Here is a 16,027-nt window from a genome sequence, read left to right as displayed (position 1 = left end):
GTGTTAATAGAGAATGGCTGAAGCAGCTGTTCTGTGCTGTGAAACACTTTCAGAGGTTGGTGGTCTGACTTGATTTTCATCCCACATCTGCCTGTTACTCCTCTAAGTTCCATCAACGTTACCTTTCTGGTAAGAGGTACCTCTATAGGCACTGGTATCACTTCTGCTAGGAGACAGCCGTAAAATGCCACCATAAACATGACTGGGTCATTGTTTGGATACACAAGGGCTACCTACAATTCACAAAAATGTTTTGTTAGTTGAAATACGAGGAAAAAAAGTACAAAGTTCAGATCTGTAGTGAGTAGAAGTCAGAAGACTTTGTTATTTTTTATTCTAAGAGAGCAATTTTCAAGCACTGTTCTACATAACTGTACATGCACTTACTCCTCAAGCAAACACATCAGCATTCCCATATTCCACATACATATGAAGATGCACACAGTCAAAACAGAGTTCTAAAACACTGTATTTCTCCCAGCTGCAGTGCTCTCCCTTAGATGTACTGCAAGGTCCAGAGCCAAAAAGTTGCTTAACGAGGAGCAAGGAGGAGTAAGTTACAGACCCCAAAGCCCCCTTTGTGCTTCACAGGGAAAACCCAAACTCATTACCCTATCTCCAGGTTTTAACACAGGTTCATTTTTGGTCCCCAGTTTGTTAAGCAGCGTGTAGGCCAGCTTGAGACTTCTGCTCCACAATTTGCCTACAACACAAAGGAGAGAGACTTGCACAACTCTAAATCAATCCAGCATACAAGAAAATACTTCAATTCCTGACTGCTTTAACCATCCACAATCACCTCCTCTGTTTCACTTATGCTGCTTTGTCTACAAAGCTCCATAAAACAGGAAAATATGTGCAACCAGACTAACACCAACGATCCTGTGTTCTATCTGCTTCTACAGAACAGTTCAGCAATGGAAGCCAGGGCTCAACTCACCGTATGTGAGGGTATAAACTGGTTTCCCTGTAACATCCAGTGCTGTCAAACAGGGGCATTTAGCTTGTGTGGTTCCCCAGCGCTGCAGTGCTGCTTCTAAGGCAGGGGGCCAGTTACAAACAACTCCCAGTGGTTCTCCTTTCACAGGCGTCATCTGGCGTCCTTCTGGCTTGGGCTGATTTGGGTCAGGCTGTGGAACTGAAGGAAATTCAACAATGTTTCCAATACACCTTGCACTATTTGTTCTGAAGCAGTTAATTCCACAAGACACGTTGAGAACAAATGCCTTTTCCTTATAGCTTTTAGGTTTAACCACCCCGTGACACTTCAGTCTCTAGAAAGTCCTGCACAAAGCAGAATACCTCTGCCTCCTCCTAAAATGCTATTAAAAAGTATTCAGTACAATAGTGAGGAAGGTAACACAGAATTGGATAAAAGAAAAGCTTAGAAAATAAGGTTGTAATGAAATAACCAGTAAAGACAATTAATTTTGGAAATCTAAGTGAAGAAGCCGAAGCAAAGGACGAGTTTTTAAGCATTTAAACGTTTTTTGTTAGTAAATTTAGTTATTCTAAGAAGTTAGCATGGAGGAGGCCCCACAAAACTCAGCAGTACAGTGTGTTATTTTATTTTTCCTTTAACCAGACTCTTCATGAACATCTATTTGAGTCAACATCAAAAACAAAGGCATAAATAAATACAGGACTGCGTGCATCAAAAATGATTCACAAAAACATTGCGTGCCATTACCTTCCACAATTTCTTCAAAGTCGTCCACAAAGAATTCTTTCAGAGGTGGCCTCTTAGGCCTTTTCAAGGTGTTCAACAACTGCTGAATCTTTGTGGAGACTCTGCTACTCACAGGAACACCTGAAGGGAAAGAATTTGTCTAATAAAAGTGTGCATCACCTCTATAAATGTGCATGACCTACCTTCTTCCACTGCAGGATACTTCTCTTGATGTGTCCACTCATTCAACTATTGTTCCATTATTAAAAGTCGTGCCAAGCAGGATGACATTAATAAGTGTAATATCAATTATAATTAACCCAGTGGTGAGGAAATGCTAGGAATTAAAACTCATTTTTAAGGCATTTTTACTCCATTCTGAAGTCTGATCTCCCTGACTTCCTCTGACATGCTGCACTCAGTGTAAACCATTGCCTACAGATCTGCACCTGCACACAATATTGATCAACTGCAGTGGAAGAATCGCCAGCAGAGGGGGGGCACAACAAGACCAGAGACATTAATGCCACCCCTCCACACAAAAGTTTATGCCAAACAGCTTATAGTGACTATTATCAGCACCACAAGATGTTAATTAGAGCTAGAAGCTACATGCTTTCATTCATCTTACCTGTCATTCTCAGGACTCCAGGACAATAACTTTAGCTAACAGTTTACCCATGCATTTCTACTGCTTTCTAGAAAAAAAGTCTGCTATTTCTGCTATCATTTTCTCCAGTTCAGTTAAAAATAGGTGACCACTATAGCACGTAACCATTCTGATATCTGTGTGCTCTGAAAGGTTCCATACCATCGGCAGTGTCCATCAGACTGGACCGATTGGATCCCTTGTGCATGCCCTTCACAATCCCTGAAGGAGGAAGGTCAATTGCTGCTGGGCGAGTGGAAGAAGAGGAGGTAGTTGCTGTGACATCTGGGGGAACTGAGAAATTTTCTAAAAATTAAAAAAAAAAAAAAAAGAAGAAGGAGATAATTGAGGTGACAGTTAACATATACCTCTTGTTATCAGATGGAAAAAGCAAAGCATTAATTACCTGCTACCAACCAGCTTAAAAATAATTCAGTGGGTTGCATTTATAAGGTCTCTTAATAACGTTAAGCATGTTGCTTCCTAAATATTAAGCAACTCCGGGAAGCATATTCCAGAAAACAAAGGCACAAGATGAGTGGCTTTATCCATGTCAGGAAAGCTGTTTGGTAAAATATTTAGATAATTTGGTTTTGGTCACAAACCTTTGAAATCAAGCTTATCTCTTGACATTCAGTACTGTTAAAAAAAAGTTTGAAATCCAAGTGATGTCTGAAATATTCAGAACCCCAGAACAAAACCCTGCATCACCTGTACTGTAATCTCTCTTGCTAGAACTCTACTACATAACTTTTGTTTTGGCCAGTAAAGCTCTCTAAAACCAAACAAGCAGGAGTCTATTGACTACAGCACATCAGCAAACAACCACATCAAGCTTACATTTCTTCCAGCTCAGTGGCTGCACAGTGCAAGCCTGTGAGCTGGGTCTGTCTTTTGCTTTAAGTTGCAAGACACTGTTCTGCTTCTCAGATGAGTTTGTAAACTTCAAAACTGCAATAACTGCGTATTTCAGTAACCCATCAACTTCTTCAGTAAGCAGTTTTTGCTTACATCGGATTTCTTTATACAACACCATAGGCTCAATTATCTGATATGGCACAAATGTTCTATTCTAGCTTAATAGAAATAGCAACTGTTGCTTCTGAAGGGGAATAAAACAAATCTTGAAACTGCACATGAGCTTACAAAGATGCAGTCTGAAGGAATTCGGCAAGGTTTCTGCAACTGATTCGCTCTGCTCCTCTCTCTAAGAAAGAACTGCACACCTTTGGAGATACGGTGACAAGGAATATTTCCCATGCGCTCACTGGGAAGGATTCAGATTTTACACAACTTCAAATATTTGCAGGGCTTTTTATCTTTCTCTCCACAGAGCTGCACCAAGTTGTGTATACCAGAATTCCCATTCTTTTGAATTAGGTGTTATCATAGGATGAATGTGGCATCAGTGCAGCAAAAAAACTCAATGCTATTCTGCATAAATTTCTAATTACATCAGTTATTCTATAGATTACCTTAATTCATTACAGAAGTTAATGTGGCTTTCTGCATTCCCCAACTAAGAAGAGCCTCTGTGCCTCATAAACAGATTCACTACTTTGACTACATTTTACAGGCAACTTCCCCAGTCTGCCATTTCAGAAGACAACTTGCATCGCAGCAAAGAAACAAACAAACGAAAAATAACATGGGAAAAACAAAAGAGAAACAAAAACACCAGCACTTCTAGGCACTGCTTGCCCCAAACCAGTTAAGCAAAAGCAGAGAGCACACAACATACAGACATCTCCTACGATGCAGTAGTATCCTTAACAGCAGATAAAAAAGAAACATACACAGAGCAAAAACAAACTGCAATTTCATACAGAAGCATCAGCAGCAAGGAGCACCTCAGAGCCTCAAAAAACTGAGCCTGGGGTATCCAGATCCATAGGTTTTTGCTCCGTCTTCTCAATACCACGACGCTGATTATTTCTCAGACTAGTCAGGAGAGATCTATGCTACATCTTCACTTCACTGCAGCCATTTTCTCTGAATGACACATGCTCAGTTGTTCTCCTATTTGGCTGCTCTGTTGTTTGTGGGGTTCTTTTTCTGTTTGTTTGTTTTTCTTCTGATACAACGCAAACAGTAAACCGTTTGGTGAATGTTAAGATATAGCATTTCCCCCACTCAGTAGGCAAAGACACTGCCCATGTCCTGTAATCAGGGCACAGGTGTCAAATGTTATTTGCACACGGCAGCTTTGTGCATGCAGTACCTTCAACTAGCTGTAGACATAAGTGATGCTGTGTACAGAACCAAAGTCACGCTCACTGTCAGTGCCCTCATCACACCACAGAACCTCTCCTCTCCTCTTCAGTAACCTCTTACTCCCCACTTCCCCTTTTTGCCACCAACCCAGTATTCTGAAACTCCCACAGGGGAAAAAAAGTTGTGATCCTATCAAGTTTCACCAGAACTGAACTCTTGTTCCAAATTTCCCTTACACAACGGACAACTCCAGCCTTATACATACAGTCTGAACTTGAAGCAATTTTTCTGTTTGTACCCATCTCCTACCTATTCGAGTATTGGCAAATACATCAGCTAGTGACCCACTGGTCCCTTTGCCTTCTCCATGGGAAAGTGTAGAGGATGCTGATGAAGATGTGGATGACCCCTGAATAGATCGGTTGATCCAAGACTCAGCATTCTGTAAGCTCTGATGCAATGCAGCAGAAAGAGCAGCTTGACGCCTTAGTGACCCCTCATCCTCGGATGCGGAAGATGTGTCTGTGTGGAAGCAGAAAAGAAACTCCAGCTGCTTAGGGAAAAGCACATTGCACTGAACATGCTCTCCTTGCAAGTCACATATCAATGGCACAGGCACGTAATATGAAGATCTTTTTTCACAGGCTGTGTCAAACAAAGTTCAATAGGCCAAAACAAAGTTAAAGCAGCAGACATATCCAATGCGAATACATTTACTCCTGGTGTTTTGCCCTTGCTTACTGCATGTAAAAGATACAACGCAGGCAAGTATTCTTCTTCTGGGTTCTCCGTGTTTTATTCTGTCTCGTTACTTTTCCATTCATATTCTGTTATCAGATGCTGCATTGCCTAACCCTGGTAATTCTGAAATGGAAAGTGAGGGCTCAGTATCTGTATCAAAAGTGAAAATTCACAGCAACAAAGCAGAATGCAGGCACTGGGAAACAAATGTGCCAAGGCCACATGCAGAAAATGCTTTTGTATGGTATTCTAAATGGGTCCCTTTCAATGGCAGAAAACAAAACAAAAAAAAGGGGGGGAGGGAGGAGAAAAAACACAAAAGGAACCACATCCTGCATTTCCATGCAAACAGATATCTTGTCCTAAAGTTGCAAAATAATAATCTACCACGAATAAAACACTCATTACTTGACACATTAAGCTGTCCAGTGCTATGTACAAACACTTACCTGTTCTTCACAGTGATTATCTGCTGGAGGAAAAGACTGATTCCAGCTACTGCTAAGTGAATGCTAACCTTTATTTGTGTGGTGTCCACAGCTCAGAATTTGTTGCTGTACTGGACAAGCTAGTATAAAGCTGAGACCTGGGCAGACACCAGGAAAAGGCACCAGCACCCGAAAGAAACAAAGATAAAAAGAGGTAAAAGAAGAGTTATGAGCAAAGTGGCCTAACAGTGTGGTTTCATGTGAATTCCTAATTATGAGGGTTTTTACTGAAATAGGTGTGGGGGGAGCAAAAGAAGCTTCAGTACAGAAGGCCTGCTCAGTTCCTGCCAATTGATTCTTTAAAAGCTCCCAGAAGAAGACTCATTTTCTCTGTCCGAACAGCAGCTCCATGAAAACAGCTTCTCAAAGGTAGCAAGAGCCCTACAGGAGTAGCAGCTACCCCCAAACCTGCAAAAGATCTTGTATATTTTGAAAACTGCAACCTCTTAATTTGGAAACTGTTACAAACGCATACCTTAACATCCACACAGACAGTCACACTGTGAGAACCTAACCTGGGGGAGTGCAGGCATCAGCTGGAGACTGAACAAACGTAGATCGCCTTTTTGTGGGCATGGGGAGGGCCATTTTCTGTTCTTTGTGTTTTGCCAGTGCTGCTTGAACTGCTTCTGTGTGGATATCTGCAAAATGGAAGTTAACAGGCTCAATTTTGCAACAGTAGAGGAGTAAAAACACACAAGGCTTACATATGCTCAACTACTGCTTGCGTTCTACACTCATGCAACTCCCATTTACTGCACCTTCCCAAACAACTACATATTGCCATCTCATGAGGAGCCTTCCTAGAGTAGATAGGCACAGCAGTCATCAATTCCATGAACGAATTATTATCAGCCACTTCACCAAACCTGGTTACCAACAGATACGATTAAAAAAGGCTTTTCATTCTGCGAACAACTGGTATTGGAGAGCTGTATTCAAGAAAAATCAAGAAGGCAAAGAGTTATTTGGTATCTTCTACTCTGCACTTCAGCTGCTACAGTCCCACAAGTCTGATATTCCTTCACAGAAACCAAGGTAGGGTTTTTGGTCAGGGGACCATTAGCCTTCATTGGCAACAACCCCAGGTGATCGGGATCTGCCCTTACCAGATCTGTAGCGTTCATCTCTGGCTCCCCCTGAGCGGGCTCGGTGAAATTTGGATGATGATGAGGAGGGAGCTGGGGCTGGAGCTGCAGATGGAGTGGGTGTCTGAGTTCTGGATTCCTTCTGTAGAGCTGGATCAACCCCTGGGAAGACAGTTCAGAATTAGCAGTGTGATTGGTGGTACAGTTACAGATGCAAGTTTTTAGAGATCATACTCATTTACAACACTTTTAGGCACTGCTGTTAAGGGCATGGTGAGGAAAGGGCTCTGACTGATGCAGTAACGCATCACAAGTTAAGCCTCAGTTGCAAAAATACATAAAAAAATCTGTTCAGAAGCTGTTTGATGCCCAGAACTGCACTGATCAGCATGCCTTACTGACAGGAAAACCAGTAACGCACCAGCAGTGGCAAGAGCCTTTGCTGCACACATAACCAAACCAGAGCAGGGGCAACTTCCAGCATGTGCCAAGAAGTGAGTGGCTTTAACACCACAAAGAAGTTTGTTTTTCCCATGAATCCAATGAACTGAAGAGATAATCTGATAAGAAATTACTGCTTTACATAATTCACCAAAGCACGGCAGCAATGGTTGCTACTGAATTTTAATTTTAGAATCTGTGCCTCAGTGGGAATTTCTTGAAGACTAAAACCAAAGGTCATGGAGCTGCAATTACCCTGAGGTTGTCACCTGAAGTCACGCAAGAAAAGAGCAATTGTGTCATCTAAACATGCACTGCTTATGATTTCTCACAAACTACCGAAGGATTAGAGAAATGAAGAGGAAACCACAAATGCTGGGTTCCAATTCCAGTTACACCACTTTCTTAGTGTGTGGTTTTACATAAACAACTTAAAGCAAGCACCTCCAGTTCAGGGTACTTATAATACCAACAAATCACACCCAACTTGCTGCAGAAACATTCAGCCATCTCCAACATCCTAAAGAGCAGAATATTAATTTGTTACATTGAAAGCTGTTGTTTTTTCAGCATCATTCATCCTAAACTTGAAGCAAGACCAGCAAGCCAAAGTTTTAAAATTGACAGTTTAATATATCCTGATCCTAAATCCTAATTCATTAGACAGCCTCCTTATACTTTGCATAGCACCAAGCATGTTAAATTTGCATGGGCACAGACTGCGTGTGATCCAAATGAAGTCAATTATCTCTTTGAATACCAAAGCGAGCTCACCTAGGATACAAGCAGCAGTAGAGAACTGCCCCCTGATTGGGCCACGCTTATCCTCATCATAAAGGAAAGTTTTATTTTGATCCAAAGACAACACAACTTCACAGACAACAAAGAGAAGCGTCGCTCTTTCTGATACTTAAGCACTCATAAAGTTGAGTACCCACTAGATGTCAGCAGCACATTTAGCACTATTTGTGATAAATTACTGAATTCATATCCAGTTCTTTCTTCTAAGCCTTGCAGAACCACCTCATCCACTCTGCAGGGCACTGCCAGGCAAACACAACACTCCCTCTATGCTGGGATCGCACTTGTCAGTGAGCAACACAGCACACCAAGTGCCTCATTTGAACATCCTGAAGTGACTTAACAACACGTCACAGGAGCCCAATAAAGCATGTGAGCACACATCAGGAGCAATGGGATCAGCTGCAGCAGATCATGGGTGCTTATAAGAAAGTGACACAGGTGAGTTGAGCCCTGCAGGTGAGAGGTGATGGCCAGCGCTCCCTTCACAGCAGTGCTGCCACAGCTGCAGCTTCTTCTGGCAGCACTGCAAACTGTAGAGATGAGAGAAGTAATTGAAGGTTTGTTTCTGAAGGATGTGATGGATTTTTAATTGACACTGTTTTTTTTAGCAGATCTGAATGTTTTCTGATCCTGGCAGTTTGCTGAAGGTGGAGGATCGGTGATTTGGGCAATTTTTATAATAAAAATATTTTCAGACTAAAAGAATCAGTAAAAACACCACGTAAGATCAACAAGGAGAAACATTCACGTGAACAACAAGGGCAGAAGGGCTCCTTCATCTGACAAACTGCAGCAAACCTGTTATTCTGCTGTTTTGCATACAGCTCTGCACAGAGCATTTGTATGGGATATTCCTTACACCACAGCTTTCCAAATAAAAACCGTGTAAATAACAAACACAAAGAGCTGAGGTTTGCAAACCCTGAGCAGTACTCCCAGAATCATTCCTGCTCTCTCCCTGCACTGGAACTCATCATGCTGTGAAGATTTCAGAGACTGAGATGGATCTCAGCACTGCCCCATGTGAGACATGATGGGAGAAATCACATCTCCCATTGATTTAGGCCTGGAAATGATTTCAAAGATGGACAAATTGCTTTCCAAGAGCCAAGTGCTAAGCTTTATTTGTAACTGTGATAGCTCTCAGACTTCAGCAGGAATGATTCCCCATGTGTGGCAGCTGCAAGTCAGATCTTGTAAGAGGGTGAAACTCTTCCAACAGCACTAAGCTGCAGCGCGTGTGCGTGATGTACAGGTTTAGGCAAAGCTGGTCTATCACTGGTTATTACCATTTCACTTCAGCTCCTGTCTGAAATAATGCAGTGCAGAAAGAGGAAAAAAAAAAAAACAAAAAGGAAAAATGAAAGCAGAGTTGTGTCAGGTTATGGGGACAGGACACGCATGGCAGCCCATGTGCAAAGCACAGCAGAAACACTTCATTTCCAAAGAAATTAAGGAGTAAAATAACAAAGCTGTAATGTTTCCACCTATCCATGAATAACAAAAATGAACAAAGGAACAAAATAGACATTAACTACAAAAATTCAGAGACCAAACTGTATCAGCTTTGAACGTTATCAGTTTCCCCAGTTTCCAACACCCTTCCCTCATGCACTGGGACACCAAACACACCCAGCCATGCTCAGCCCACACTCCAAATTCCCTTCCAAATGTAGTCATTTTAAATAGTTTTGTTTCTTTCTTGATGAGAATAGAAAAAGGGGCAAGATCACAGAACTCCAGCAGCTAAAAAGAAAGGTCTGACAGCGAGTCAGGGCTAATGAATATAATTTCCTTTACACATTAGCAGAGGAACAGAATTATCTCAAATAGCAAGAAAACGTACTCTGCCAAAAGTATGCAAGGGCTGCTAATTTTGGCACAAGGTATTCCTGCATCCGCACTGATTGAGCTAAAAAGCCCTAAGTGCTTTTCCAGGTTTGCAGCAACTGATCCGAGCAGGAGCTGCTCCCCAAGGCAGAAGTCTGCCTGCAGCCCACAGCAAAGGCTCCTTCCAAGAGGCAGTGAGTTACTGTGCCATCTCCAGGCGCCAGAACAGTTCACCCAACAAGCATTTCACAAAGAAACAGCACTGCGTTACGTCTTTTTGGTTGTCACTCATGACTGACAGTTCCTCCAAAGCACCAGCAAAAGCAACACCTCCCTGCAGCCTTCCATTTAGCTACAGCTAAACTCATTAAGAAAGACACTCACGACATGGTGACAGCAGGGTGGCATTCAGTTTTGGAGAAGGTTGGTCAGCAGCATGACGTGAAACAAGCAACACTGAAATCTGCTGCATTACTCACTATGCAGAACCTGGAACACTGCTCAGAATTCCTCCTCCAAAGCCTTTTTGTGCAGCAGCCAGCAGGAAACAGGAGTAACAGCCCAGGAATGGTATCTCCATCACTTCAGTATGTTCCACTTACAAAAATGGATGTTGCACCAGCAAAACACATATCTTTAGGTAATCAACACTGTTGCCTTAACTCAAAAATAAGGAGGCAAGTTCCCAGAGGCAATGGGAATGGAGCACAGGTTTAGCAATCAGAATCTCCCAAATTACAATTCTGACATGCCTTGGCATGTCACCCCACCTTCCTTCATCTCCTTTCACATCTACGAAATGGAGACAATACATGAGCTTTGAGAAATGCAACGTGCTAAATGCCAGGAGTACATTTTTCTCTTGTTGTTGGGAGCTAAATTAATTTTCCGCTCGTTAAAGGGTGACCTGATTCTGTATCCCTCACGCATGACTTCAACGGCATTTTTACAACTGGAGATTCCCAGACACAGAGGCATCTGGCTACAGGATATATAAAGAGCTGAGGGCTGAGCCAGAGCAGCAGTCAAAATGCTATCTTAATTGGTGTCCTCCTATCAACCCGTGTCTCTTCCTAAACTTTGGCTCATTCTTCAGACTTGCAATGCATGACAATTAAAATAGCAGGGCCACAGACAGTCTTGTCTTCCCCCCTCCCCCCCCTCCTCTTAATTAAACAAGATTTTATGAAACAAACCAAATGTGCACAAAGTGATGGGTGTGATGGGCACATCTGCAGGCAGATGAAAAATAGTTTGAAGAGCTTCTGCCTCCACTGGGCTCCATGAAAGCCAATCTGCCAAGAAGGCACCTGAACATTGGAGAGGAGCTTGGACGGCTCAAGATCTGCTGGTACACACACTGGACTGAGACTGCAAGACTTGCTTGACAAACACCAACTTACAAAGACCATAAAGAGGGGTTAGTCACATGCATTAGTTTTGGGTTTCCTTAAATAACAGAAACAGATTTGATACTGAGGTACTGATTGTGCACATCGAGACCTCAGAGATTCCTATCACATCCGTGGTTCAGGGAGGAGTCTTCACTCAGAGTGCTGCCTGCAACAAGCTGAAGGCTGAAAAACAACTTGTCTTGCTACCTTCAGTCCATCAGAATACACTGCTTTTGTACATAAGCACCCACTGGGGCAGCCAGTCTCACGCAGGAGATACAGCAACAGCTCTTGTTGAATATGCAAACAAAATGCAGCTGGGAAACACTCGGGATGGAGCAGCAACCCAGGCACCAAGTGGTTTGGAGCTGCAGAATCCAGGTGCTACCACACAACAGCAGTAGAGCTGTTTTGTATTGCTCAAGCACTCGCCTGAACTGCTGCAATTTCCTCAGAAAAACCACTGCAACTTTCCCCAGTGGAAGCAGTGCTGATTGTCAATAAATGCACTTTTAGCCTTTGCTTTTTTCTTTTCTTGGCAGTGGCTCAGTCTCAGTAAATTACAGTAAGTCCAGTCACGGCTGCCTATCATACCCATTCACTCCCCACACTGCTAAGAGCCAGACGGATTAGTTTTGAATGGTTAAGCATATCAGAAGCACAATTATTTTGGGTAAGCAACCCCATAATAATTACTGGACATATTTTCAGCCTTGTCCTTCAGTTTAAAGCTATGTATCATTATCCTGCTGTGAGTCAGACCTATAGCTGAGGATCTCTGTTCCAAAAGAAACAGATGTAAACAAAGTATGTGAATTCAGCTACAGCAGTAAAATAAACCAACACAAAACCAAAATGCTGATGTTTCTCTAACAGGGAATTAAGATGGCTGGAAGAAAGGCACAATATGGACCAACTCTGCAGTCAATCTGTTTGTAAATTTTCATGAATTATTTGTGAGGACCTCACACTTTATGACTGATTCAAAGCCCTGATTTCTCTGCTGACAAGGGAGCAGGAAGTGATTTACGCACAACGGAGGTAACAACAGGGTGCAGATGGCACCCCACAAAGCCCCAACAAACAGCGGAACCAGCAGGAATCCCTGGAGCTCTGGATGAACCAGGGAACTAAAGGCACTGCCCATGACTTCCTGGCAGCCATGCAAACTGCACAAGTGTAATTATTAGACAGCTAAGGAAACGCAAATCTAAACAGAACGGCTCAGAGGCGGACAATGAAACGTCAGGGCTTTGCTCCACAGCCATTTCATGGATCCCTTTCATGTCAAGGCTATGCAAAAACATTACACCAACCACAAGAAGCACCTACCTTGTGTTTGAGGGACGTATGGAGCCAGGAGCTTTGCTCTCTTCTTCTCATAACCCTTTTGTGTGATGTCCCCTAAAATCAAGAAAAGAAAGATCACTTAAAACAAACAGAATGCTGAGGATGTGGTCGAGTTTCATTCGCTTTTCAGTGATACGAAGGTTTCACCTGAACATGTCAATGCATTTGCCAAAGGAAATCTGAAACCAAATCCATGTGAGTACATTATGATTTCAAAGTCCTCATAATACAGTTCCCATAGTTTCCCTTGGGATCACAGATATACACAACACACTATTTAAATGCAATAATTTGAATCAGAACAGCTATCTAAATCGAATATCAAAGCCATGAAAACCTAAAAAGGGAAACTCAGAGTGCATGAAAATATTGTGTGACCACAAAGCCAACCTTGGCTAAAGCTGTACAAAGCCATTCCCAAACAACAGAGCAAAGTGCACATTCAGAGCCTAAAGAAATGAAATTGAGAAGTGCTTCTAGCAAATAACAGTGAGCCCACTGTGGGAAGGAACATCATTCAGAGCACCTACAGAGTGAGGTAAGGATGAACAGAGCCAACTTCAAGACTACTGCTCTGGAAGCATGTGGTGCGATGCAGAAAATCAGACTTATTTGCATTGGTTTGATATTCAGTGAAAGCAAGCTGCTGTTTGTTTTTTAACTTGTTGATAGCTCTAATTCCATCGTTTGCCTGCTAGCAGAATGATGCAGAAGATAGGAGCTTGAGCTCCACAGAAGCAAAAACTCTGGAGGAGAAGTATTAGTAAACTTTTCCCTTAAAAAGAAAAAAAAAAAAAACACCCTAATCTGTCTGATCCTGGAGATGTACCATCTGGCTGCTGTCTTTTGTTTTAATTTCTCACATTACATCAGAACCACAAGAAAGAAGGAAACCTTGAAGGGATTAAAACAAAAAGCCCTTCAGCATTTCAAGCCTTCTCTTAGCCTGACCCGCACTTACAACCTCATCTCTCTCAGGGCTCAAAGGCTGGAAGTGATCAAATACATGGCAATAAGAAAACAGAGTTATTTGGTAGTCCTTACTCAAGCTGAAGTACAGCTCACATTCGTGTCACAGCAAGAAACTGTGATGGTGAGCAGCAAGCTGCTTTGCCATGAGCCTGATTAGCACAGGGTTGCAGAGCATTAGGCACTGATCAGCAGTGGCTGCTGCTCCTCAGCCAACGCTCAGCTCAGCTGGACGTGGAGGGTCACATCAGAAAAGTTTAGGCCAAAGGCCCCCCAGCATGGCTGATGGAGCACAGCTCAGTGGCAGTTCTGGTTATAAAGGTGATTCTGCAGTACTGAAATGCTTGAAGAAGGAATGGAGTGAGCTGCTTTTCCTGGACAGTCAGATCTCCATCATTCAACACCTACAGCAAGGGCTGAAATGGATAAAGGCACTGCTTGGCAGAGGGTGTGCACTTGCACACGCAACTTTATCTCACTTCTCTTTTACTGAGCTTGAGTCAGGCCCCAACAAGTCCAAGCTAATCCAGCAATAGAAAATTAGAATGTCCACGAAGCACTGAAATGCCAAGCAAAGCATTAATTTTAATGCTTGATTGCAATGTACAGCTCAGTCCAATTAATCCAGCTCATAAGAAAGGTATGCTGCTCTTGTTAGAAAACTGCACCTTCAGAAAAGCCCCACACAGAGCATGCACCAAAGGGGTAATATTTCCATTAAGCACATAAGCTAGATCTACAAACTGATCCGTGCTTTGCTTCTCCGTTCTGGGAGCAGTTCCAATTCCCTGCACTGTCTCCTTTGGGTGGCCAACAGAACAGGAGGGAACACCACGTCACGAAAAACAAATCTGCATGAGAAGGGGAGGGACTTCCCTTGGAAGCCAACCCACAGATCTGTTTGTAGTCTGTTATTTTGCGATTAATTTCTCCCCAACACTTAATTGGACTCTTGACATCGGTGGTTACATGCTATATGTAATGAAACGTCTGCCACAGAAAGCTGTTGGAATTACTCAGGAATACCAGGGCACTGCAAACAGATCCCAGTGCTCTGTTTAAGCACTCACAGCATCACATTCTGTTTTACATAGTGGGCAGCAAAGAATTCTTTCCTATCGCTTCTTCCACGCTAATATCCCACCAGCAAAACAAACCCATCATCACAGGAATGCAAGCCCTATGGGTCACAGATCTGCACTTGGAAATTTGAAATGGAGGTGAAATACCATTGAAGAACACAAGGAAACCCAGGTCAAAACATTATGTGCAACCTCAACTACCACGTGATCACTATCACTTGAAAGGATTCTTAGAGCCTGAACTAATAGAGAAAAAATTCTCTGCTATTTGGCAAGAGCAGGAAAGCTACAAGGAGTCAAATCCAAGCGAAATCAAGATGAGAAATTCCTGGGACTTCCCTGCAGCTCTGCTCTGCTGAACTTCCACGTACAGCCTGTAAACAAACACACAAACACACACACAAACACAAACCACCACCTGCAGGATGCAGGCAGCAAAACTCAGGAAAAATAAGGTTGTGTGCGTGTAGGGGTGATAGGTATGCGATCATCTTAATAAAGCCAAGGTCTGGTTACCACAACCACAAGAGCTATGGCAGACCTGACAACACAAAGCTTGGAAATAAATGTCCTTCCAAGTGCTGCACAAGTGGAACGAATGCACTGTGTGATCTCTCTGGTCCCACACAGTCCACATTTGGTATCAATTCACTGAGACAGAAATCAAAGACCCACCAAGAGAAATTCTCTTCTATGCTCTCCCCTCTCTGCTGCTCCACAGGAAATGGACATGGCTAGATGGCGGATTTCCTCACAGAAAATCATAAATTACAGCAACAGGAAGAGAACAAAGACAACAGGGCTGCAATCTCCAGAGCCATTTACTCCTGCTCCATAAACCTGGTAAATCTCCATCAACCCCGCTTCCATCAATTCAACGTTTCGTGACATCTGATGTGTTAAATTCCCCCAGATAGCTAACAAACAACTCAAGAAGACTATCTCCTCTCTGCACAGATGCAAAAGCATTAGCAAAGCAAGGAGAGCTGACAATGTAGCGTTAAAACGGTGCCAGTGTTTGTTCATCCCTAGGAAAGAAGTCACAAACAAAACCACTTAAGCTGAGGCATTCCTCTGGCCCTCTCCCAGCTACAACTGTTTCTGCTCAGTTGTGGGCTATATTTATCCATAGCCTAAGCCATGGCCGTGCCTCCACATGCTGAGGAGGCCCTGCTGAGGAAAAGGAATTCTTGTCAAAAGAAAGCAGAGTTTCAGCTTCATTTAAGATTCCCACATTGCAACCCTTCCTGTTGTCTCAAAAGCCAACCCTTCCCCACGCTGCCTTAATCTCAACTTCAGCAAATCCTA

The 16,027-nt window shown here is 42.8% G+C and overlaps 1 protein-coding gene across 2 annotated transcripts in view; it reads right to left on the bottom strand.

Annotated features, from left to right (window-relative positions):
* DIP2B (DIP2 acetate--CoA ligase B (putative)) overlaps positions 1-16,027 on the bottom strand; it is a 62,861-nt gene that overhangs the window by 22,782 nt on the left and 24,052 nt on the right. Inside the window, exons 2-10 of one of the 2 annotated variants that reach the window (XM_031609826.2) lie at positions 12,651-12,722; positions 6,871-7,011; positions 6,277-6,402; positions 4,842-5,054; positions 2,481-2,624; positions 1,691-1,810; positions 941-1,138; positions 612-703; positions 123-233 (exon numbers count right to left, since the gene is read on the bottom strand). In XM_031609826.2, the coding sequence (XP_031465686.1) occupies positions 123-233; positions 612-703; positions 941-1,138; positions 1,691-1,810; positions 2,481-2,624; positions 4,842-5,054; positions 6,277-6,402; positions 6,871-7,011; positions 12,651-12,722 (1,217 nt within the window). The remainder of the gene's footprint in view (positions 1-122; positions 234-611; positions 704-940; positions 1,139-1,690; positions 1,811-2,480; positions 2,625-4,841; positions 5,055-6,276; positions 6,403-6,870; positions 7,012-12,650; positions 12,723-16,027) is intronic. The other variant, XM_031609827.2, reaches the window with a different exon arrangement.

This window comes from Phasianus colchicus, chromosome 33 (genome assembly GCF_987193195.1).
Source record: "Phasianus colchicus chromosome 33, bPhaCol1.hap1.1, whole genome shotgun sequence".
In the NCBI taxonomy this organism is placed as follows: domain Eukaryota; kingdom Metazoa; phylum Chordata; class Aves; order Galliformes; family Phasianidae; genus Phasianus; species Phasianus colchicus.
The sequence above is the reverse complement of the archived record's forward strand: the minus strand, read 5'-3'. Positions and strand labels throughout refer to the sequence as shown.